The 24548-nt window shown below is 44.4% G+C and overlaps 2 protein-coding genes across 2 annotated transcripts; both read right to left on the bottom strand.

Moving 5' to 3' along the window:
- Positions 1 to 799: 799 nt before the first annotated feature.
- On the bottom strand, positions 800 to 9836 carry NME6 (NME/NM23 nucleoside diphosphate kinase 6). Its single transcript, XM_080934859.1, has 7 exons — positions 9783 to 9836; positions 9314 to 9413; positions 7464 to 7560; positions 4340 to 4442; positions 2899 to 2938; positions 1988 to 2148; positions 800 to 1591 (listed from the first exon to the last, which is right to left on the bottom strand). Exons 3-7 carry the CDS (start codon positions 7551 to 7553, stop codon positions 1425 to 1427), a joined length of 561 nt encoding a protein of 186 aa, XP_080790985.1. The 5' UTR covers positions 7554 to 7560; positions 9314 to 9413; positions 9783 to 9836; the 3' UTR covers positions 800 to 1424.
- Positions 9837 to 12627: 2791 nt separating this feature from the next.
- Positions 12628 to 23674, bottom strand: SPINK8 (serine peptidase inhibitor Kazal type 8 (putative)). The gene is made up of 6 exons (XM_080934566.1): positions 23555 to 23674; positions 20831 to 20907; positions 18496 to 18551; positions 17075 to 17196; positions 14474 to 14516; positions 12628 to 12881 (listed from the first exon to the last, which is right to left on the bottom strand). The coding sequence occupies exons 2-6, from the start codon at positions 20895 to 20897 to the stop codon at positions 12852 to 12854; spliced, it is 318 nt and encodes a 105-aa protein (XP_080790692.1). The 5' UTR covers positions 20898 to 20907; positions 23555 to 23674; the 3' UTR covers positions 12628 to 12851.
- Positions 23675 to 24548: the final 874 nt, after the last annotated feature.

The raw sequence follows: 24548 nt of genomic DNA, 5'->3' as shown, positions 1-24548 counted from the left end.
AAATTGCTTTCATCTCAAGTTTGAAATTATATTTAATTTTTTACTGGGGGTGTTGCATAACTAATTATGTCTGCAATGACTACTTTCAAACAGACTCACATTCTGAAATACTTGGAAATAGGAATTCAACTTACAAATTGGGGAAGGGAGTACAATTTAGGTTACACGTGTTGTGAAGTTACATCTCTGGGATACTGACCTGTAATAGCATGTATCAACAAGGAATTTGGGCTTGGAGCTGTACATGTGTGTTGAAATGGGATGGTCTAGAACCATGGGCTTGATGTTAGATCTAGATCTTAGCTTTTAGCAGTGTGCTCAGATCTCATACCTGGACGTACTGTTTGGTAGATAGTGTTAGTTGTGGATTTGCACCTCAGATGGGTACATCAGGCCTTAGAGCTGAAAGGCACTACAGAACCTCTATTCTGTGTGTTCAAAGTCAGCCTCTGAACACACAGAAACCTTTACCTTTACCTCCTGAGTGCTGACATTAAAGGCATGTGCTACCACATCCCAGAATCTCTGTCCTCTAACTCAGACAAAAGCACACACTTCACGAACCGTGATGTGGGTCTGCCCTCTGGGAGCCTGAAACACATGTTGAGCAGCTCAGGATGACTGGCCATAATCAGTTCACCAGATGAATACAGCTGTGCAATGAGCCTGGGTGAAGGCAACAGAGTGCAGTCAGCTGACAGATACACAGAAACAACCTCCAGCATTTTAGACTGTTGACATCCATTGTAATGCCACAGAACACTAAGGGTCATGTTGATATAGTGGAGGCACCTTTAATGTGGAAATCAGAAATCCTGCCTTATTACCCAGCCTCATTAAAACACACCTTCACTGGGCAGAAGCAGAGGCACCTGGATCAAAGAGGAGCCTCTTCCTAGGGCACAGCCTTATGCTAAGGTACACAGCATGGTTTGAGTCCACACTGAACTTGGTGAATGAGTGCATTTATGTGCTACATAATGCACCCGCTGAGAGAGTCTTACTCTTCAGTGAGCACAGATCAAAAACCTGGCTTCAGTGCCGATGCAAGGACTCCAGCGAAGGGCAGAGAGGAAGCCTGCACAGGAATTACTGCCAGCCTGGAGGATCCGGTCTCACAGGGTTTATTAAGGAAGCCAGGATGGATGCTGGTTACACAGGCACTGCATTTTCCTGACTAGTCAAAAGCAGGCTCTTTCTTGAGGAAGGAGGACAGTCCTTTGTAAATAGAGGCGTCACATCCTTCCTGAACATCCATGAATACTTCATACAAGAGGTAGACAGGCTGGTCTGCAGCAGCTGAGCTGTCTGTTAGATCTTCCAGCAGGAGGTATGGTCCAACAGAGACAGTGCCTTCAGCTCACCTTCCCTGACCCTAAGAGGAAAGACTGAACACCGACCAGTCCTCAGGGATGTGTACTTTACTAGGCTGGTTTGGGGCCTCCTGTTTCAGATGCACAGTGGATGCCTTCCTCTGCACTGTAGTGTACAGGACCACAGCGCAGCTGGGGCTCCTCCTCCTCATACCAGCGCTGTTCGCTGAAGTCAGGAAAGAAGGCTGCAATCTCTCTGCTGGCGGAAACCACAGAGTCTGTGAGAAGAGGAGAGGTAGAGATGAACTACTTAGGAGGTTGGGGCAGGAGGACTGCAAGGTTGGGACCACGGCTCAGAAAATAAGACAGATAAGAGAAGGGGCTATCGCCAGAAAACAGGGTGGAGGTAAGCAAGGGGGCTATCGCCAGAAAACATAGGGTGGAGGTAAGCAAGACACAGTCATACTCAGGCTCAGCAACCTGAACCACTCAGTCCTGGGGCAGATAAAGCAAGCTCACAGGCCACGTGGCTGAGACCACTACAAAGGGCCAGAAATACATGGAACAAAGCTCAATGGAGGGAGCCCTGGCTGTCAATCTCTCCATGGGGTTTACTCACCTGTCCCAAGATATCCTTCCTCACCCGTGGCTGGGAACGAGAGGTTTAGACTCACCTGAGCCATGGGTAGTATTTCGGGTGTCAGTGAGGCCCAAACTCCCACGAATAGAATCTGGGGCTATGTGGCGTGCTTGAAATACTCTGGTGGGTCCCATCAGTGTCCTCCAACGTTGGATGGCATCTTTGTGGGCAAGGATGTAGGCTCGGATGGGCCCACTGAGAAGAAAGGAAGGGATATGACCACCTAGTCTAGAACATATTTGTGAGCAGGGCGAGAATAAAAGTGAACTATGCATGCTGAGAGCTCCTTTCCCCTTCTAGCGAGTACAGATGCTGCTATAAGAAAGGGATGGGCAGAGGCGGACTACTGATCAACAGGATTGCTAGGCAGCATCCAACACTGTTCCACCCCAGCCGCTGGTCCAGTAGCCACAGAACAGGTGCCCATTGGGTCAAGGGAGTCCAGTCATGTTTCTTTAGGCTTGACAGTGATTACATCTTTAAAAAGTGGTAAATGAGGACTAGAGAGACGGCTCAGTGGTTAAGAGCACTGACTGCTCTCTCAGAGGTCCTGAGTTCAATTCCCAGCAACCACATGGTGGCTCACAACCATCTGTAATGAGATCTGATGCCCTCTTCTGGTGTGTACTCACATAAACATAATAAATCTTTAAAAAAAAAAAAGTGGTAAATAAAATTGATAGTTCTATTCACAGAGAAGAGGAGGTATCTCACAGCATGTAAAGGTATTAGGACCAAAATTAGAAGTACCTTGTCGGGGGCTGGAGAGATGGCTCAACGGTTAAGAGCACTGGCTGCTCTTCCAAGGTCCTAAGTTCAATTCCCAGCAACCACATGGTGGCTCACAACCATCTGTAATGAGATCTGGTACCCTCTTCTGACATGCAGATATATATGTAGAACACTGTATGTAATTAATAAATAATTAAAAAAAAAAAGAAGTACCTTGTCATGAACTCCACCAGACGCTGATAGAAAAAACGCCCTGCAAAGAGAGAGTACCTTTATAAGACCCTAGTGCCCAAGAGAAGGTTCTCATTTTTCACTCCCTGTAATGCCACACTGTTTAGTTTACAGAGAGGTAACAAGAACCTTGGAGCCTGACATTTCTGAGTGTGGAACTAGACTGCCACTTCATCTGTACGGTTTTGACTGAGCCATTACTTTCTCTAACATGTCTTCCAAATTTTGTTTCCTGAGGATATAACATCAACTTGCTATGATTTGGGAAGAATTTTTACCTTTCTACGTGTGTGTGTGTGTGTGTGTGTGTGTGTGTGTGTGTGTGAGAGAGAGAGAGAGAGAGAGAGAGAGAGAGAGAGAGAAAGAGAGAGAGAGAGATGGTCTCTCTACATAACCTTAGCTGCCATGGAACTCAATATGTACACCAAGCTGACCTTGAACTCATGGGGATCCACCTGCTGTACACTTTTCTGAAAACAAACAAATAAACAAAAAAACAAAGCAAAGCTGTCTTCCTGTGCTATGCATATCTTTAACATTTAAGAGGCAGACCTCTCTGAGTTTGAGGTTAGCCTGGTTTATTGAGCAAGTTCCAAGGCTACATGCTGAGAACCTGCCTCAAAAAAAAACAAACTGTTGGACAGGGATGGCATAAGCCTTTAATCCCAACAGTTGGGAGGCAGAGGCAGGTGTATCTCTGTGAGTTCAAAGCCAGCCTGGTGAGTTCCAGGACAACCAAGGTCATAAGGAGAAACTCTCAAAAATCCAAAATCACTTAAAAAAAAAAATCGAAGGACAGTTTTAATGAACACACTGCCTGTACAGCAGTGGGGAAGTACCTAGGATACCACCTGCCGCTTCCTTTTCTAAGTCTGAGAAAATTAATGAGATGCCAAGCTTAAGGGAGACACCTGACACGGTGAACGCTCACTTGGTGTTAATCACAGACAGTACCAAGACATAGTGTTACAGTTCTGACTGGGACTCTACAGGAAATCTCTCCTGGGAATAGAAAGTTACGATTGTAATGAGAAGTCTGTGCGGAACAAACAAGAGTCAGGGAGATGGCTCGGCCAGTAAAAGGCCTGCATTACAGGCATGAGGACCAGAGCTGGATCCCAGAACACATACACATGTCAGGCATGGGGCACACACTGTCGAATCAGAGCTTGAGGCAGGTGAATGTTCGGGGCTCAGGGACATGCCAGCCTAGTCTACTTGTCTACTAGGCTAGAGATGGGAGTCTGGTTGGGGGGAAAAAGCCTGTGACTGACACTTAAGGTGGTCCTCTTGCCTGTACATTACACACTCACACACACACACACACACACACACACACACACACACACACATACACACCCTGTGACTGACACCTAAGGCAGTCCTCTTGCCTGTACATTACACACACACACACACACCTTACCTTCATGCTCTCGGTAAAACCTTCTGCAGTCCTCTGGCTTCCACTGCAGTTCCCTCATTCGTACAATGAGGAACTTGTTGCTCAGAATCTGCTGATGAACAGCCTGGAGAACCAACCAACCCAGAGATGAAAATCAGTCAGGGCTCACGGTATCTAGAAGGACCACTTAAGTGTCTGTTCTGCAGAAGAGTGTGACGGTCTAGATGTTGAGTACCCATCAACCATGCTCATGTTAAGGACAGTTGATGGCACTTTCCCCAAGGCCGTGTTAACCTGAGAAGGTGGGCCTTCCTGAAGGACGTATCATCACGAATGTCCTCTTGAAGGGGACTCTGGAACCTGACCCTGTACACACTTCACACCCTAGCCCATGCTGCGAACACTTCTCCCCAGTGTTTGTTCCCAACACAGGCTCAGAGACACAGAATAAGCAGCTCTGGAGTAAAACCCGTGAACCCTAAGGTGATGAATCTTCCCTTTGTTTGTGTGTGGCTCAGTGGCAGACAGCTGATTAACACAGAGGGCAAAGGTCAAGATCTCAGTTACACTGCTAGATCATGAGCCTGGGGTATGTGAGGACAGAAAATAATGTTCCTAGGCCTCACTACCCAGAACAGCACTTGAATAACCCTTCCCCATTCTCCTCATTCTTTCTACACCATCACATTTGATTCAAAACTCCACAGCTTGTTCACGTGTCGTGCTCCGATCAGAAAGTTCTGGGTGGTTTCTGCTATGGAACAAAGTACGTGCCCCTCAGCCCAGTGCTCACGGCTCTACCTTCCCTACCGTCTACCTCTTCTCTCTGGTTCCGCCACTGCGGGCAGCCGGACCTGCATCACTGTCGCCCGTCTGCTCTCCAGTTTGCTCATCCGCTGAGGCCTGATTTCTGCCATTCTGGAGTAATGTACACTGTACCTCCTGCTGTTTCTCCTGGATGACACACCACAGGGAGCCTTTCTTAACCTTATGATAACTAGTTCTCAGGAGAAGCATTTCCTAATACTAGAATTCACTGACATCTTGTCATTCAGCCTCATGTTGTCTAAACTCCCCTCGACAGTTCCATTCACTCTGCCATTTCAGATGGTTGTACTGATTCCAGTACTGACCATCAGCTCGGGTCTTTCACCCTTGTCCTCAGGTCTGTGAGTGTGTCAATGTTTGTTACATAAGGGGATTTTGATGAAACAATTTAGGTTACTAACAAGCTGATTCTGCTTTAGCTAAAAGGGAGGTTCACCTGCTTGGACTAAATAGTCACATAAAGGGCCAGCAAGATTGTTCAGTGGGTAAACGCTCTTGCTGTCAAGTCTAAGGACCCAAGTTCAATCCTCAAGACCCACATTGTGGAAGTCACAACTTTCCTTAAGCTGTCCTCTGACCTGCACACATACATCACAGCACACACATGACTGTCATTTTCTCTCTCTCTCATACACACACAAAACAAACAAATAAATAAACGAAATAAAAAGTCACACAGACCTTTTAAAGCAGTTTTCTCTGGCCAGAGTTGAAAGCTAGAGAGGTTTGAAAAATGTGAAGGATTAGCTGCACCACTGTCCTGTCTCAGTCCTGTGTGAGGAATGTGGGTTATCTCTGGAAACTGACTGGCAAGCTCAGAGCTGGACAGTTAACCATGCTTGGCCAGAAGCTTAGCAATCTTGAAGTTGGAAAATCCCTAGACATTTTTTTTTTAAATATATTTTCTGAAACAGGGTTTCTCTTTGTAGCCCTGGCTGGAGTAGAACTCACTATGTAGACCAGGCTGGCCACAAACTCAGTGATCTGCCTGTCTCTGTCTCCTGAGTGCTGGGACTAAAGAAGTTCACTACCACCACCTAATTTGTCTTTGGGCTCAGGAGACCCTAAGCAGGAGATAACCCAGGAAAACCTACTGGACCTCTAAACTATGAAATTGTGAGACAATAAACATGTATGATTAAAAAAAAAACCCTCTTTATTACCTTATGAAATGTTTTGACCTGAAGTATTTCTGTGTAGCATGTATGTGCCTAGTGTTGAGGAAGCCAGAAAAGGATATTGGATTCCCTGGAACTGGGGTTACAGATAGTTCTAAGCCAACTTATAGGCTCTGGGACCTAAACCTAGGTCCTCTAGAAGAGTAGCCAGTATTCTTAAGTGCTGAACCATCTCTCTAGCCTGAAATGAATGTTAACATATGTATTACTTAAAACTAAATAGTTAAACTAATATAACACATACATACACATAGAGAGAGACTGAGACTAGATTTTTTTTTTTTTTTAAATTGGGGCTGGGCATGATCCTAGTACCTGTAAGTTCTAGGCCAAACTGGTCTACACAGCAAGTTCCAAACTAGCTGTAGCTATACAATAACCTTGTTCCAAAACAAAACAAAAAAAAAAAAAAAATTGAGCCAAGATGTTTTAGTAGATGAAGGGATTTGCTCTGCAGGTGTGAGGACTTGGTGCTCATATAAAATAACTAAAAATAATGTAAAACCTTCTATTTCTTATACTTTAGATATGCTCTAACTCTCTAAGAGTACAGTCTTCTTAGGATCAGACTTCCCAGCTCTTAGCTCTTTTTCTTTCCTACTCTTTTCTGAGACAGGGTTTCTTTTTTAAATTTATTTATTATATGTAAGTACACTGTTTCTGTCTTTAGACACAACAGAAGAGGACATCAGATTTCATTACAGATGGTTGTGAGCCACCATGTGGTTGCTGGGATTTGAACTCAGGACCTCTGGAAGAACAGTCAGTGTTCTTAACCACTGAGCCATCTCTCCAGCCCCGAGACAGGGTTTCTCTGTGTAGCTCTGGGTATCCTAGAACTCGCTCTGTGGACCAGGCCTGCCTCTGCCTGCCAGGTGCTGGGAGAATTAAAGTCGAGTGTCATCATGCTTGGCTAGCTTTTTTTCTTAACTGTGTGTGTGTTTATGTGTGTGTATGTGTATGATGACAACCTACAAGAGTTGGTTCTCCCCTTCCCCCCATTCCACTATCTGGGACCCAGGGGTTAGACGTTGATCCATCTAGGTTTTTAACCTCAGCATCCAACTGGAGTGTTTGTTGCCACAAGTGGTCCTGTGTCACCTGAAACAGTGCAGTGGAGGCTTCGGGTTCATTCTTACCTCCAGAATCAGTGGGTGGGCCACGGCATCAGGCTTGATCAGGGCTAGTGTGAGTTGGAGAGCCTGAGGGCTTCGAAGGATGGAGGTCATCTCAGCCCTGCCATTGGAGAGCCGGATTAAATACTATATAGCACTGAGCTCTTAGCAGCTTCTACCCTGGAACCACCATGGAGCTTTGCCAGGGTAGCAGGGCTTTCCAGGACACTCACAGAGCTCTACTGTGTTATAGTGGAAGGCTGTATGACACTCGGTCACTTGTCTGTTTGCACTCGTGAGATGAGAGAGGGGACACTCAGGTTACTCTGTGACACACACTTTCTTTTTACACAAGTAAAAGGCACCAAGGGGTTCTCCACTGAAGAGAAATGGAAGTTGAACACTCTCACCAGCTCCTATCTTCTTGTGTGTTTTAAACTAGGTTTATGATGTCTACTCTTGAACAGCCTAGCCGTAAGACAACAATGACTGTCTCTACCTTTTTTTTTTTTTCCTGGATTTTCATGACAGGGTTTCTCTGTGTAGCCCTGGCTGTCGTGGAACTCTCTCTGTAGACCAGGCTGGCCTTGAACTCAGATCTGCCTGCCTCTGCCTCCCTTGAGCTCTACAATTAAAGGCATGTGCCATCACCTCTGGGCTTGACTGCTTCCTCTTTTTAGGCCCTGTTCTCTAGCTGCTTTCTATTCATGTAGAATTGGAAGGATAATAAAAAGGCTTCATGGTCACACACTGCTTCTTACTACCTTACATGTTATTTGTATGTATTTATCATTTGTGTTTGTTATGTATCTTGTTAACAATTACAGAGAAGGTGTCTAGGGCCACACACTGGGCACAAGCAGGTAATATCCTCATTATCGTTATTTCTTAAAGATTTATTTATTTCATATATGTGGGTACACTATTGCTGTCTTCAAACACACCAGAAGAGGGTGTCAGATGCCATTACAGATGGCTGTGAGCCACCATGTGGTTGCTGGAAATTGGACTTAGGACCTCTGGAAGAGCAACTAGTGCTCTTAACCTCTGAGCCATCTCTCCAGCTCCCCATTCTCATTATTTTTAGCTTAAATATAGTTTAGCCATCATGGAAGTTGTACCAGGGTAAGACCAAAACAAACAAACAAAAACTATGCCCAAGTTTCTTCTGCTCACGTCTTTACAGCTTACTAATGTTCCATTCTAACTATGTAGCCAAGCCCCACCTAACCAGTTCAGGGACAGCATTACCCATTTGATCTAATATTCTGGAAGGTCACACAGCAGTGTGGCCAACTGTACGTGAGGATGTCTGTGAGACCTCCAGTTCCTCCACACTATTACCAAGTTCTAAACATCTCACCTATACAAATTTGTAAGGACAAAAAGTCCATACAAGTCTTTTCCTTATAACTACCATTCCCCCCTTGTCCTGGACTTCTGTGATGCCCTACTCAATGATTTCTAGGCTTTTACTTTCTACTCGCTCTATCTGTTCTAAAGTACATTACAGCTCCTGAAATGAAAGCTAATCATATATTCCCCTCATTAACCCTCTAAAGGTCCTCACATGTCTCCCAGACGTTGACCTGCTGCTCTTTTGATACTTCTGTCCCCTCGGCACATCTCTAGGTTCATGTGGAGCACCTTACCTCTTTTGCTCCAGTTTCATGGGCTTTTTCAGTTCCAAGCCTTTCTGGACTGAAATTCTTTATGTAAAGAAGTGCTCACATCCCTGTGTGCTTCCACTCCTGGTTTATATCCTATTTGCCTTTCAGTTAAATATTCCTCATTAAAGGACAGCCTCATGAAGCACAAGTCCTTTTGGCTCACCATCTTCACCTGAGTCCCTACGCAGGGAGCCTAGTACGTACCTGGCTTTCCACAGTATTTAGCTGGATGAATCAGTGCAAGAACCTGATCCAGCCATTCCAAGGCTAGACTGCTAAGTGGTCTCTTGGGAGGACAGGCGACCTGTAGAGAGGGTGTGGTTCCAGTTAGATTAGGGCTCTCTTAGTTATTGGTTTACACAAGAATCTGGCTTGACGCCCTATGAGACATTTACACACTTCACAAGTTGCCGGCCAACTAAGGAAGCCACTTTATCGCCCACGCCGGTCACGTGGTTGCTGGCCCCTCAACTCCACTTCTGCCTCACTTTTGCAGCCACGCCTCCTGTTCTCCCTCCTCCTCCCCCGCTCCCCAATGTCTTGGCTCCAAATCCTCCTGTTGCCCCCATATTCTAGGACACAACCGTACAACCTGGGCTTCTCTACTACTTGCCAAAGTCCACCCCAGACTCAGCTATTCTGGCTTCAATGAGGGACTGGGTTCTGGGATCACCTGGTACTCCCGCCAATCCTCCTGGTCACCAGGCACTGAGCTAGATAGCCCGTGGACCCTTTGGGGTCCTTCAGGCACGCGGCCGGGCAGCCCTCCGGGTCCTACAGTCTAGCACCGCAGTCCTGGTGAGTTAGAGGGGTCGGCTGCATCGCTGACAGCTTGTTTACATACATAAGGCATCTTCCTCAGGACAGTCCGTTTCCTTATTATTTTTTTTAAAGACTTTTAATTCTTTTCTAATGTTACGTGTAAGCATATTCTGCCTGCATGTCTGTGTCCCACGTGCATTCCTTTGGCCTATGGATCCAGGAGAGGGCGCTGGATCCTCTGGAACTAGAGTTAAAGATGGTCGTGACTTTAGACCAGGGTGTTGGGACTATAACCCAGGTTCTTAGGAAGAGCATTCACTACCGTGCTCTTAACCACGGAGCCATCTCTCTAGTATGAAAATCCATCTATGATGTGCTGCTTGTGTTGTATGGCTGTGTGCAGCATGTGGGTACCAGTAGAGGCCTGAAGGGGCTGTCAGCAGGATGTTAAGGAGGATGCAGGGCTTTATTTGGAACTGTTAAGAGCTAAGGAAGAGCTGGGCAGTGAAGTCACACTGTTAATCCCAGCACTCCAGAGGCAGAGGCAGAAGCAGGTGGATCTCTTGTGAATTGGAGGCCAGCTTGGTCTACAGTGTGAGTTCTGGGTTGGCCAGAACTACATAACGAGATCCTGTCTAAACAAACACCCCACCAACCCCTTGCAAAAAGAAAAAAAAAAAAAAAAAAAAAAAAAAAGCAAAAAGGAATGGCCGGTAGGTGGAGGCCAAATGGTTAGGTCTACTGATAATCTAAGGAGCTACTAGAAACTAGCTTAATGTGGCAACCAAATATGCCTGCTTTCTAATTCTGTTACTTCAATACTGCATTAGTCAGGGTACAGCTAAACACTTGGGATTGAATATGCTATCAAGAGCTTCCCCTAGAGAAAACTGATTCTCTCAGCAGGCATTGATTATCTGTAGCTATTGGCAGTGGGTGTGGGGGAGAGCTTTAAAAATTTCTTCTGTCAGTGTCAGCACGACAGTTGATGTCATTATGCAGATCTTGTTTAGGAAACCATATTTCATGGGGTGCGGTTTCCCTGACGTGGCTAAGAGGCATTATCCTGCAGCAGGCATCCTGGTCCTCTGGCTTATAATAATATTTGCACTCCCTTGACCTGATTTACAGTACCAGGCATGTGTTTCCTCCTATGAAGCAGGCCTCAAATCCAATCAGAACGTAAATGGCAACTCCATCTGCTTGTGTCTCTACTGCATCCTTGGGGCATGTTTTGCCATTCCAGTCAATACTCTAGTTTACAGGGTTCACGGCTGGGTAAGTGTTGATGACTCCCACCCAACCCCCATCAGCCTTCTGGTACTATGAAGGCTAGCTTGCAAAAGGTGTTCTTTTTGTTTTTTTTAAATACAATGGGTATGTACTTCTCGAGCATTTTTGATGTTGTATTGTTGGTTCTGTGTTGTTTGGGGAGCCTTGTACACACTGGGCAATTGCTCTACCAGAGACAGCATGTCCAGGCTGTTTCTGAACTTGCTGTAGCCTAGGCTTGCTGTGAATTTGCAATCCTTCTGTCTGACCCAGTCTCTCACGTACCTGGGATTGCAGAACTGCTTCATCTGGCCCAGCTTAAGTTTGTGAGCCTTTACATTTTTAATATTTACTGAAACAAGATACCTTACTGGGAAGTATTGAGAAACACTATTTTCACCAGGAATTGCCCCAATATTATACTTAACAAATTTTCTTTCAACAGAACTCCAAATTCCAATCTGGAGACATGGCTCAGTGGTTAGGAACATGAACTGCTCTTGCAGAGAATCCAAGTTTGATTCCCAACCTCCATGTCAGGTTCCCAAGCTCTAGGAGGACCCACAGCCTTGGTTTTTGTAGGCACCTGCATATACTCACACTTAAGACACATATACACGATTAAAAAAAAAAAAAAAAAAAAAAAAAAACCATCATCAGGCTGGAAAGATGGCTCAGCGGTTAAGATCACTGACTGACTGTTCTTCCAGAAGTCCTGAGTTCAATTCCCAGCAACCACATGGTGGCTTACAACTATTTGTAATGGGATCTGATGCCCTCTTCTGGTATGTCTAAAAACAGCTACAGTGTACTCATAAATATAACAAATAAATTTTTTAAAATATCTTTGGAGCTAGAGAGGTGGCTTAGCAGTTATGAGAACTTGCTGTTCTTACAGAGGACTGAGGTTTGATTCTTAGCATTTATATGGTGGCTCACACCATTTATAGCTCCACGTCGTCCGAGAATTCGACACCTTCTGGCTTCTGCAGTATTGCACATGCTTGTGGTACACAGATACACAGTACACAGTATCGTTTTTATGGTGCACTTTTTATGAGACGTTCTGAGAGCTATATCACTCACAGGACACATAATCAAACTCAATTATGATCACATATTGGTCATATAAATATGGTTATAAATATCACTGCTACTTGAGATATTTATTCCCACATTTTACATTTCTTTGGTTATTTGGTCATAATTTGTGTGAGCATATAGAGGAATGAGAACATTGAGTATCTGATATTGAAAAAGTTCTTGCCAGGTGGTGGTACACATCCTAATTCCAGACCTCGGGAGTCAGGGCTAGTTGGATCTCTGAGTTCAAGTACAACCTGGTCTACACAGCAAGTTCTAGAACAGCCAGGGCTACACAGAGAAGCCCTGTCTCAAACCAACCAACCAAACAAACAAACCCTACCCACTTGTCCCAAAAAGCAAAAAGTTCTAATTAAGTGAGAAAATGTTTACTAGCCAAATTTATGCTAAGAATCATTTATTGAAGAAACCAATAGATTTGATCCAAGTATCTTCTACTGCCAAGATGTTCTTCTCAAGAAACTGTTCTCTTTTAACACCTCCTAAGATGTTGATGTACACACTAGTATACTCTATCACTGAACTCCAGACCCTCTCCCAAATTTGGTATTTTTGAAGAGTCAGTCATGCTCCACATGGCTCTCTGAGAACTTAGTAACTTTTATTAGTGTTCAGACTCATCCGAGGAGGTTTCCTGTAAGAGAAATGTTTGTTTAGAGGGATTGAAATCAGTGAGATTTAAGAGAAAAGCCCAATGCACTGGTAACCACACATACAGTCCAGCAGGAGGGTGCTTCACACTGAACTGAGGCCGACTAGAGACATTCTGATCTCATTGCAGGATAAAAAGAGAGCAGAGTAGATATGGGCAGAGAGGATGTGGGTGCCTGTGTGGTCCTGAGGATTCCACTCTAGCAGGACAATGGAAAGTAGAAGCATTAAATTAGGCGTGTATGGCACACCGGGATAGAACAAGGGCTGTATGAGGAATGGAATATCAGTTTGATATCTGCATTCAAAGTTTGTCCCTATCACCACCTATATTTCCAGCTCAGCGTCTGAAGTAAGTCACATGGTCTCTCCAGACCTCTGCTTCTTTGAATATGAGATGTAGTTAAGAACTATGACTTTAAAGATCCTGTGAGGGATCTGGGAGAGAAAATAACAGTAAAGGGGGTGATATTAGGCAAGAAACATGGTTGGGGATAAGCGATAAGGACCAGCCCTTCTCCTGTTATGTGATACCGATAGAGAACCTGTACAAGGCTGTGGGGAGGAACTCAGTCTCTTGCTTCACACCGTGATAAACACCGCCATAGACATGTATGTCACTTTGCAAAGCTGAGAACATATCTTTGTAGTTTTCAAGGTTTGGAAATTTTGGTCCATAAGATACACATGTACTTAATTTGTTACATCGTCTTAAAACCCGATGTTCTCCACAATGACTTTATGTCCTCCCTGCTCCCAGCCATGTGAGACCACTGTCCTCTTGTCTCTATCAGCACTGGATACTTCCCAGCCTTTCCCAGTATAGCTGGTAAATTATTGTTTCAATTTGAATTGGTCCAGTTATTCAAGAGCATTTGAGCAGGCTTTGCATGTTAATTAGATCACCAACATGCCCAAGAGCACATCCTATCCCTAATTTTTGTTTTGCAAGGTCTTACTGTGGAGGCAAGGCCAGCCTCAAAATTATAATCCTGCTGTAGTCTCCTCAAGTGCTGGAATTTCAGATCTGACTTTTCTCATTCTTCTGTAAAACTAGTCTTTGCCTTTTTTTTCTGTCAGGTTTTATGAATATTAAGATACAAATGAATGGTTTTAGTCCCAGTACTCTGGAGGCAGAGGCAGGTACAAGGTCAATCTGGTCTACATAGAGAGTTCCAGGACAGCCAGGGCTACATAGTGAGACTCTGTCTCAAAAACAAACAAACAAACAAACAAATGCCCCGAGGGGATAGAAGGTTGTTAGAAGGAAGGAGGAAGAGATACTTGTTCTTGTTTTCTGCCAGAGATATGGGAAGTGGGGATGATAACATTGCTTCCAGGCTCTGCCAGGTATCTACTAACTTGTCTGCAGTGTTCCTTATGTACCAGAGATCTGGCACCATCTGGAATAATTATAGGAATAAAATATCTTCTAACACAGTTTTAGAGAAAACTAACATAGTCTTAATGTTTAACTCAAAATTTAGGAGAATGGATTGTTACACTGTTGAGACATATAATGTTTATTTCTTGCTTTACTCTTAAAAATGAAAAAGGAAAAGAGACTTTACTTACACATGGCCCATCATGCACCTTAATTACAGTTCTGTCTTCATACCTGGAAAATTATATTATGAAATTGTTGGGTTTTTTTAAAAGATTTATTTATTTATATAAGTACAGTGTCTTCAGACACACCAGAAGAGGGCATCAGATCTCATTACAGAGGGTTGTGAGCCACCATGTGGTTGCTGGGATTTGAACTCAGGACCTCTAGAAGAGTTGTCAGTGCTCTTTACCACAAGCCATCTCTCCAGCCCCTTATTTGTTTTTGTTTTTGTTTTTTTGAGCCAAGATTACTCTGTGTAACAGTTCAGGCTGTCCTGAAACTCAATCTGTAGACCAGGCTGTCCTGAAACTCAAAGATAGCCTGCCTCTGCCTCCTGAGTGCTGGGATCAAAGATGTGCACTACCACTAGCTAGCTTGAAATGATTATTTTTGTTTTGTGGACTGACATAAACCATGACCACAAATTCTTTCTTGGTAGTCTTCAACAAAGTTAAGAAAGAGATATTTTGCTAATAACACTGAAGAAATTATATATGATGCATTTATTTGATGTGTATGTGTGGTTTGCCTGCATGGGTGTATGTGTACCCATGGAGGTTAGAAGAGGGTGAGTTTGGGCAGCTTACAACAGCCTGTAATTCTAGCTCCAGGGGATCCAATGACCTCTTCTGGCTTCCATAGGCTCCTGTATTTACATGTGCTATGCTATTTACATGTACTATGTGTGAACATATGTACACAGACACTGAAATAAAACAATACTTTTTGTTCTTGTTTTTGATACAGGGTTTCTCTGTGTAGCCCTGGCTGTCCTGGAACTCAGTCCGTATAGACCATGGTGGCCTTAAACTCAAAGAGATCCACCTGCCTCTGCCTCGTGAGTGCTGGGATTAAAGGTGTATGCCTCCACAGCTTGTGTCTGTGTGTCTGTGTGTGTGTGTGTGTGTGTGTGTGTGTGTATTTTTTTTTTAAATGAGACCTTGTTTCAACTAAAACAGACAAACTGGAAGAAACAGAGCCAGTATGGGGAGCTCTTATGAAACTACAAAAGACAATGAAATAATTTTTTTTGTACATCTTTTTCTCCAGATTTAAGACAACAATATTTATGCCTGTGTTAACTGGTATACAGTAGACAAAGGCATAGTTTGTATGGTAGTGACAGCTCAAAGAGAAGAGGGAATATCTCACATTTTCATTTGTAATTGCTGTGAATCCAGATTAGATTGCTTTAATGTAGGGGTTGGTCTTGTGTGTTGTGCATTCAGATGCTGACTTCTGTACTCCAAGGTCAGGTTGCAGTCTGGACATGGGCATTGTATTGACCGGACGGAGTGCTGTAAAAAATGTTTCCTAATAATCCCTGATTGGGTAGTAAAAAGCTAGAGCCTGTGACTGGACAGGGGAGAGAGGAAGGCGGAACTTCAGATTAAGTGAGAGAAGGGAAAAGGATAGATATGACCAAAAGAAGCTTTCTCTGAGGACACAGTTGGCAAGTGTGATGATTTGTATATGCTTGGCCCAGGGAGTGGCACTATTTGGAGGTATGGCTTTGTTGGAGTAGGTGTGTCACTGTGGACATGGGCTTCAATACCTAGCTGCCAGGAAGCCAGCCTTCAGATGAAGATGTAAAACTCTTAGCTTCTCCTGAACCATGCCTGCCTGGACGCTGCCATGTTCCCGACTTGATAATAATGGACTGAATCTCTAAGCCAGCCCCAATTAAATGTTGTCCTTATAAGAGTTGCCTTGGGGGCTAGAGAGATGGCTCAGTGGTTAAGAGCACTGACTGTTCTTCCAGAGGTCCTGAGTTCAAATCCCAGTAACTACATGGTGGCTCACAACCATCTGTAATGATATCTGATGCCCTCTTCTGGTGTGTCTGAAGACAGCTACAGTGTACTCACATATACAAGAATAAGTAAACCTTAAAAAAAAAAACTATGTTGGGGAATAATTATTATTTAAAGACCAATAAAACATTAGTTGGGCAGACCTATCACCCACCTTCCTCCTTCTCCCCCACCTTCCTCCTTCTCCCCCACCCTCCTCCTCTTACTCTTCTTCATTCCTTGGTTTATGCCCATCCTCCCTCCTCCTCTTTAAGACGTGTTTTAATTACACATTTTTGTGTGTGTGCATGAGAAGGTGTTTGTGTACATGCCTGTGATGTGGTGTGTGTGTGGAAGTCAGAGGACCACTTTTGGAATTTAGGGCTGTCCTTCTACCATGTGAGTCCCTAGGATCAAACACCAAGTCATCAGGCTTGGTGTCAAGTGCCTCTCTCTCCGGAGCCATCTCACCAGCCCATCTCTGCTTCATTAGGCTGTCCTGTAGCCTGGTGAACCAACTGGGCTATGGTCACATGGTCTGAATGCTGTTCCTACTTGCTACTGAGTTCCCTCCATTTGGTCATTGTCCATGCCAGACACTGCACTCTGACCTCTGTGGCTTTCTGTTTCTGCATTATTGGAACAGGATCCCATTCAACTTTGGGGAGCAAGAGGAGAGAGGGAAGAAATGCAAAAGCAAGTAATGGAGAGGTGTGTGAAGGAAAGCTCTAATGGGAGTTGGCTGAGACAGGGAATAATAAAATGGGGACTCACAGAATTCCCGAGCAGAGATGGCACTCCCCCGAGTAGGTAACTTGGTTACTGCCACATATAGGCTCACTGAGCTTGAAGTAGCTAAGTATCCAGCACGTCTGTATGTTCTTGATGCACAAGGCCTGAAGTGAGACACAGAACACTGCATCCTTCATCTCCCTCCAGGCCCTTTAGCCATTGTTAGTGGTGGCAGGAATGGAGGATGGAGTAAGGACATTAGACCAGGAGTTCAGAAGCCAGGCTTCAGATCCTCCACATTCATCCTGTCCTTACCACTGTTACCTACATAACTATGGTAGGTGTTCTGTGCATTTCCTAGCCACCCACCTCTTCCTTATGAGAAAGTCTCTGCTCTACAAACCACCAGGTGTCATTGTTAGTATAGAAAGTAAGAGCTGGGAGATGTCTTTCCAAACAGACCTTTCTGGAGCTGGAGAGATGGCTCAGCACCTGCTGCTCTCCAGAGGATTTGAGTTCGGTTTCCAGCTCCCATACCAGATGGCTCACAACTGCCTGTAACTCCAGCTCCAGGGGACCTTCTGGTCTCCATGGGTACCTATATACATGTGGTGTGTACTCATATAGACACACATAAATTTAAATATTTTTTTAAGAAAAAGGGAAAGAAATTTATAATGATGGAGGGAGTTTCTTCTTTTAATTTTTCTTTTTTTAAAAAATTTATTTATCTGTTATATATGAGTACACTGTAGCTGTCTTCAGACACACCAGAAGAAGGCATCAAATCTCATTACAGAGGGTTGTGAGCCACCATGTGGTTGCTGGGATTTGAACTCAGGACCTCTTGAAGAGCAGTCAGTGCACTTAACCACTGAGCCATCTCTCCAGCCCTTAATTTTATTTTTGCTGTTTGCATAGCCCTAGCTGTCCTGGAACCAACTATGTATACTAGGCTAGCCTGAGACTCACATAGAACTTTCTACCTGTGTCTCCCCAGTGCTAGAACTAACATGAGACATCATGCCTGGCAAACATTGGAATTTCTTATAAGCATTGGTGAGTGACTTACACTCTGCAATGTCTTAAATAGCAGCACACACACACTTAACACAGTTCAGAGGAAGTGTTGACATCTTGGGGTTTGTGTGTGAGAGTGATGTATAAACATCCTGATTATCACTGTGGAAATAATGTTCACACCAGCATGGGACCAACCTGAATTTGAGCCACGATCTCCTCATGCATTTACTGGTGGTTCTCATAGGTAGCATGCAGATTGGAGTAATGAGTAGGAAAGCTCCAAGGGGCAACCAAGTAAGTTGCACTCACTTGGACTCTCTTATCATTATGATGTTCCCAAGCAAGTCACTCCTGCTCCCCACCTCCCAGGAAGAGCTGGGAGGGAAGCTGGTTCTCTCTCTCTCTGTTCCTGTTTATGGAACCTAGGAAGGAGAGCTCACCTTTGTCTCTTGTAGAAGCTCCTCGGTCATGTGGAAGTTCATAGGAAGGAAGAAATCTGGAAGATGGAAGCATGTACAGAAAAGTTACTGCCCTGTCTATGACCTCAGGGAAAAGGTTAGGTAAAGGGGACCCTGATCATCATTCAGGAGCATCCCATCCCGGCATTAGAGCCCAGGGGTTCCTTAGCACAAGCTGACCTCTACAGGAACGAAGTCAGGAGTGAAACAGATCTGGTCCATCCACTTCATGGGGAAATAACTTAGAATTCATAGGTTTTAACTTTTCATCATTTTAAAAATTTGCATATATCATTTTTTTGTAGTTCTGGGTTTCATAAAGATTTTTTAAATAAATATAAACTATTTTTTGAGGCTGCAGAGGTGGCTCTGCAGTTAAGAGCACTTATTGCTCTGATAGAAGACTCAGGTTCAGTTCCCATCACCCAAACAATGGCTCACAACCACTCATAACTCCAGAGCCCTTTTCTTGTCTCTAAAAGCAGTGAACAAGCAGTGCCAATTCACAAGCATGGTCCACCTATGTGCATGTCAGAGCAACACTCGTGCACATAAACCTTAAAGGAAAGCTCTTTGGCAATATTCCTCCCTGTACCCTCCACATCCCCCTTTTCTACTCTCTCCTGACAACTAGTCCCTTTTATTCTGCTACACAGCTTTTCCCACTGCCCTTCTTTCTTTAGGGGTGTATAGTCTAGGCTGGCTTTGAGATTACTGTGTAAGTCCAGAATGACTTTGAACTTCTGAGCCTACTGCCTCTACCTTCTGTACGCTACTATTACAGATGTGTGCCTCTGTGTTATGTGGCCCTAGGGATGGAGCCCAGGACTTTGCATGCTACGCAAGCACTCTACTGAGCAACCCTCAACCATCCCTGCCACTTGTATTTGTATCGGTTGGTTAAGAAAATATATTTTAGGTTATAAATTATCTGTAATACTAATACTGAGACACCTTAAAGGACGTCGAGTTTCACTAGTCTACATGTAATTATAGAAGAATCATACATAATTAATTATAGTTGAGTCATATAATTTCAAGTCATTGAAAAACAGGGTCTCTCTACATAGTCCTGACTGTCCTGGAACTCTGTAGACCAGGCTGGTCTCAAGCTTAAATTCACAGAGATCTGCTTGCCTCTGCCTCCTGTTGGGATTAAAGGTGTAGACCACCATGCCTGACATCTTCACACTTTTTAAAAAAAGATTTATTTATTTACTTCATGTATGTGAGTATACTGTTGCTGTCTTCAGACACACCAGAAGAGGGCATCAGATCCCATTACAGATGGTTGTAAGACATCATGTGGTTGCTGGGAATTGAACTCAGGACCTCTGGAAGAGCAGTCAGTGCTCTTAACAGCTGAGTCATCTCTCCAGCCTCATCTTCACACTCTTAATGTACTTTCTTCTTGAGTCATTTATGAGAATAGTTATTTATACTTGGCATGGGTCATGATATCACTGTATCTTCCACCATTGGTGTGTCCTGCTGTGAGTCCAGGGACATTACTGCCATTCACGGTATCTAGCTTAGTTTGCACCACACAGTATATATTTCTTGGATATGTAATAAGCTAGTGCTGGGCTCTGGATGGCATTAAAGATCCTGGGGGTAATGTGGATGGTGTCTTACAGTAATTTAAGCTGTTACTAAGCAGACGTTCTCTCAGACTTGCAATAAAAGAAGTCCTGTTGCTAACCAGTGTTCTGTTGCAGACGAGACATCTGGCAAATGGGCCACACTGATAGCTACCACTGATGTGGCAAATGCTGAGAAAAAAAAAAGTTTAAATGAAAAAGGAATGTGTGGGGCTCCCAGAGCCTCTACTGTTAAGTGTGGGTGCTGCATTTGCTAAACACTGTCAGTCATTAGCCAGAATAAAATCTGTCTCCTACAGAGCCTACTGAAGTTCCTTTTGGGCTTGAGATATGTCCAGATAAGAACTGTGGGGGTGAGTGCTTCCTAGGTGAGTGTCCTCTTGATAAACTAGTATTTTGGAAAAACAGTGGCTCTGGATTCCAAACTCTGGGATCCAACTCCCAGTTTTGATACCAGTGACACTGTACGAATCTTTTCTTTCTCCAGATTTCTACTTCATCTGTAAAATGAGGAATTAAGGATCGAATAAATTTAAATGGTAACTGTGGCTATAGCTAAATGGTACAATGCTTAGCAGGTATAAACAAGGTATTCAATCTCCAGCCCCATGAATGAAGGAACGAACGAATGAATCTAATGGCATTTACATCTCTAATATCCCCATAGATTAGATAGACTGCAGAGAATGTGGATAGGGCAGGAATTCATAACTCACCAACTGCAAAGGAAGTCCACCCTGAGATGGCTAGAACAAGGACAGCAACCGAGAAGATCACCTTCATGATGACAGGTCTGTGGAAGGAAGCAGGTATTTGCCCTCTGGATTTACTTGCTTTCAGCTGTGGAAGGCATTCCAGACTGAAGGAGCCTCAGACCATTGTTAAAGACAATGTCAGTGAATGTTATCAGCCCTCCCTTGGAGGGAAGCAGCTTCTCTATCTCCCTGGCCCCTGGGGTAGAGAATAGTGGCCTTTCCTGCCCTTCCCCGCCCCCTCTGTTCTCTGGGGGAGAGATTCCTTCCATGATAACCATCTGCAGAATCAGTGTTCCTGCAACGGGGAACCGCAAGGACAGGAGTCGCATGCTGTTCTCTGCAGTAATTTTTCTAACCCCTACATAGGAGCAAACCACAGAAGCTAAGGAAGCAAGGTTAGTACATTTAGACACTTTCCCAGACTCTGGATTTTGGTGGATTAGGCCTGTTTTAGTTTAGCAGGTGGTGCTGTCTGTGTGCTGAGTTTTACAGCCTGAATGGTACTTCCATCATGGAGTCAGTTGTGCTAAGGTCTCAGGGTCTACTAAGTCTGGGGTTCTCCTACAGTGGTCTGAATAGATAATGGCCCCCACAGGCTCATGTATTTGAGTGCTCGGTCATCAGTGGGCGGCATTACTTGAGAAAAATGAGGAGGTATGGCCTATTGGAGGAAGGGAATGGGTTTTGGGTTCCAAAAGCCCAAGTCAGGCCCAGCGTTGCCCTCTTTCTGCTGCCAGCACCCGCTGTAGAACTCTCAGCTACTTCTCCAGCACCATGTCTTCCTGCATGCCAGCAGGCTTCCCACCGGGACGGAAATGAACTGATCCATAAGCAAAGACCACCTAAATGTTTTCTCAGAGTTGCCATGGTCACCCTGTCTTTTCACAGAAACAGGACCAGGCCGGTATCCTTGGGAGCACTTTCACGGGACAGAATAACTATGATCTGGTAGCTCACTCCAGCATATGAGTTTTGCGGTTCTTCCTGGTCACTCACCTCTTTTTTATATCCCCCAAATCACACCCAAGCCACAACTGCAGCTTTTGTTCATTTGTTTGCTTTGAGACAGGGTCTCGCTGTAGCCCAGGCTAACCTTGAACTCACTTTGCAGTTGAGGCTGGCAGTCCTGCTTCAGTGCGGGGTTACAGGCCTCTGATCTCCAGACCGTCTCAAGCCAGCTTTTCCTGTGTCCCCTCCCCACAGCAATTACCTCATCCAACTCTGTGTGTGAGCACAGGTCTGTGTTTTATGCTTTCTGTGGTTTTAGACATGCTTTCTATGGTGATCTGTAAAGGTGACAACATGCCAAACAGCTTTTTGTTTTGTTTTGTTTTTTTGTTTTTCCATTCTTCATGGTGCTTTAAAAGGACATGTGCAGAACAGGCACCTAGAGCAGCAGCTCCAGGTGATTTCATATTGGTTAAAAATGAATGGCATATAACTTTAGGGAAGAGAAATTGTAAAGGCCAGGGAAGACTGTTATAGTATGCAGCACTGGCATACTACTTGTAACCAGTAGCAAAAGCACCGAAAGGCACACGGGACAGCCACCTCCTCCTCCTACCCAAATGGATTCATGAACTCCATTCTATAAATAAGCATTTCCTGCTGGGAGCCTGTGAACAAGGGCGTTCTAACTCAGCATGGCGTTCTGTACAGAGCAGTGGCTTCCTTGGGAGTGTGCCTGCTGACACTGCAAAGCAGAGCCCCCGCCACTGGAGCACATCGGCAGGAGTGGCTTCCGGGTCCCCACCCCTCGGTCATTCCAAAAGGGAGAAAGGGATGGAAATCCCGTCCACAGTGAGGATAAGAGTGGCGGAGCAGAAACCATCATCCCTGTATGATGTCGTGGAGAGAGTGGCTGCAGCAGACTCCATGGAAGCTAAATTAAAAGACTTTTGTTGTTGTTAAGTTGAATTTTTATGGAACTTATTTCTAAGGAAATTCTTAGTGTTCTGAAGCCCCTTTTGTAGCTGAGTAGAGGAGGCTGAAAGCTGTTCTCAGTCCCCACATACTGTTAAGTGATTGGGTCACACCAGCCCAGAGGGAAAGGACTGTAGAGACAGTGGCCTCACGGCAAAGGCCTGGCTATCTGGAGCTGATGACAAGGACTCAGACACAGCTCCTGATCTTGGGAAGAGACATCCAGACCCATTGCTTCTGGCTACATAAGGAATGTGCCACCGTACCCAGCTATGGCTTTTTATAGATTATTAAAGCTATATATATCTCAGTGTTTAACAACAAAAGAAAGAAAGGTATTTTTAAACAAAATTAATAAGATACCAGAAAAGGATAATAATATCTGTGAAATGGAGGAATAAGTGCCACAAGGTTTTCAATAAATGTTTTCAAGTTGCAGCCACTTCTGGGGTGAGACCTGGAAGTCAACAGATGGTAAGAGGCAGAAAGGGACAGACTCCCAGACACTCACTGCCACACTCTTAAGCTTTGCTAACGTATCACTTTGTGTTAATAGTAACTTATAAAATTCCCAAAATGAAAGCCAGGGAGTTGGTAGCAAGAGCTCACTTGCAGGACTCAAACAGCTGCGGTGCAATCTATTCTCATCTTCTGGAAAATGATCTGTCTGGGTAATTTTGGCCTTTAACTTTCCCTGAATAAAAATAAGTAATAAAACATTCTTTCATTCTCAGAAAATTACGAATTGGTTATGCATGTTACCTGCTGTGACTCCCACAGTTGCTCCGAGAAACTGGCTGGAAGAGTCTTTAGCAGATGACGAAACAGGAAGACTGACAGAAGGCGGTGCTGTCTCAGGAGGACAGTGCCTGGCCCTGGAAGCAGTAAGCTTTGCCGTTCAAAAGCATAAACACAAGCCAGGGCTGTAGCGGTGCCTGCGATCTCAGCACTCAAGGAAGAGGCAGGCAGATCTTTGGGCGTTTGAGGGCAGCCAGCTACAATGTACTTACATACATACAAATAAGCAAGTAAATAGGTTTTTTCTTTCTTCAAAAAAAAGTTATCCCAATACTTAGGTTATACACTTGCCAAGGATCAAGAAAACTGCTGGGCAGCGGCGATGCAAGCTTTTAATCCCAGCACTGGGGAGGTAGAGGCAGGTGGATCTTTGTGAGTTCAAGGCCAGCCTGGTCTACAGAGGGAGTTCCAGGACAACCAGGGCTACACAGAGAAACCCTGACTCAACAAGCAATCAAGAAAAAAAAAAATAAAGAATCAGACCTAATAGTGTTTGGTGTTGTAAGAAAGAGACTCTGTTGGCAGTGGCATCTAATCTACCACCACTTTCATTTGAGAGAGTCACCAAGTGCTCAGAGGAAAGCCTCTAAAGTGGTGTCTTAGAAACAGAACACTGGTGCAGGGCTACTGTTGACTACTGTGGTGGTTTGAATGAGAACAGCTCCCACAGGGTTGGCTGTTTGTTCTTGGCCCCCAGTTTTGTGTAGGTCTCAAAGGTATGAAAGGAGAAAGTATGTCACTGGACAAATGAAAGCCACATTTCTATTTCTTTATTTTCTCTGCCTCCCTCCTACTTACAGCTCCAGTTGTGAGCCAGTCTGCTTTGAGCTCTAACTTCCATGCTTGCTGTTCCTGTCAGGGCAGTCTCTTGACCCTCGGGAATCATAAGTCCAGATAAACTCTTCTATGCTTTTGTCATGGTGTTTCAACAAAGCAAGGGAAAAGTAACTAAGCCAAC

This window comes from Micromys minutus, assembly GCF_963924665.1.
Source record: "Micromys minutus genome assembly, chromosome: 21".
NCBI lineage: Eukaryota > Metazoa > Chordata > Mammalia > Rodentia > Muridae > Micromys > Micromys minutus.
The sequence above is the reverse complement of the archived record's forward strand: the minus strand, read 5'-3'. Positions and strand labels throughout refer to the sequence as shown.

Excerpts from the sequence above, each read along its gene's own strand:
- NME6 (XM_080934859.1), bottom strand. The coding sequence starts at position 7,553 with ATGACCTCCATCCTTCGAAGCCCTCAGGCTCTCCAACTCACACTAGCC. Across the intron at positions 2,939-4,339 it reads GTTTTACCGAGAGCATGAAG|GGCGTTTTTTCTATCAGCGT; the intron begins GTAAGGTGTGTG and ends CTCTCTTTGCAG. Across the intron at positions 1,592-1,987 it reads AAATACTACCCATGGCTCAG|ACTCTGTGGTTTCCGCCAGC; the intron begins GTGAGTCTAAAC and ends CTCTTCTCACAG.
- SPINK8 (XM_080934566.1), bottom strand. The coding sequence starts at position 20,897 with ATGAAGGTGATCTTCTCGGTTGCTGTCCTTGTTCTAGCCATCTCAGGG. Across the intron at positions 18,552-20,830 it reads GTGGACTTCCTTTGCAGTTG|ATTTCTTCCTTCCTATGAAC; the intron begins GTGAGTTATGAA and ends TCCATCTTCCAG. Across the intron at positions 14,517-17,074 it reads CATCTCTGCTCGGGAATTCT|GTATGAAGACAGAACTGTAA; the intron begins GTGAGTCCCCAT and ends ATAATTTTCCAG.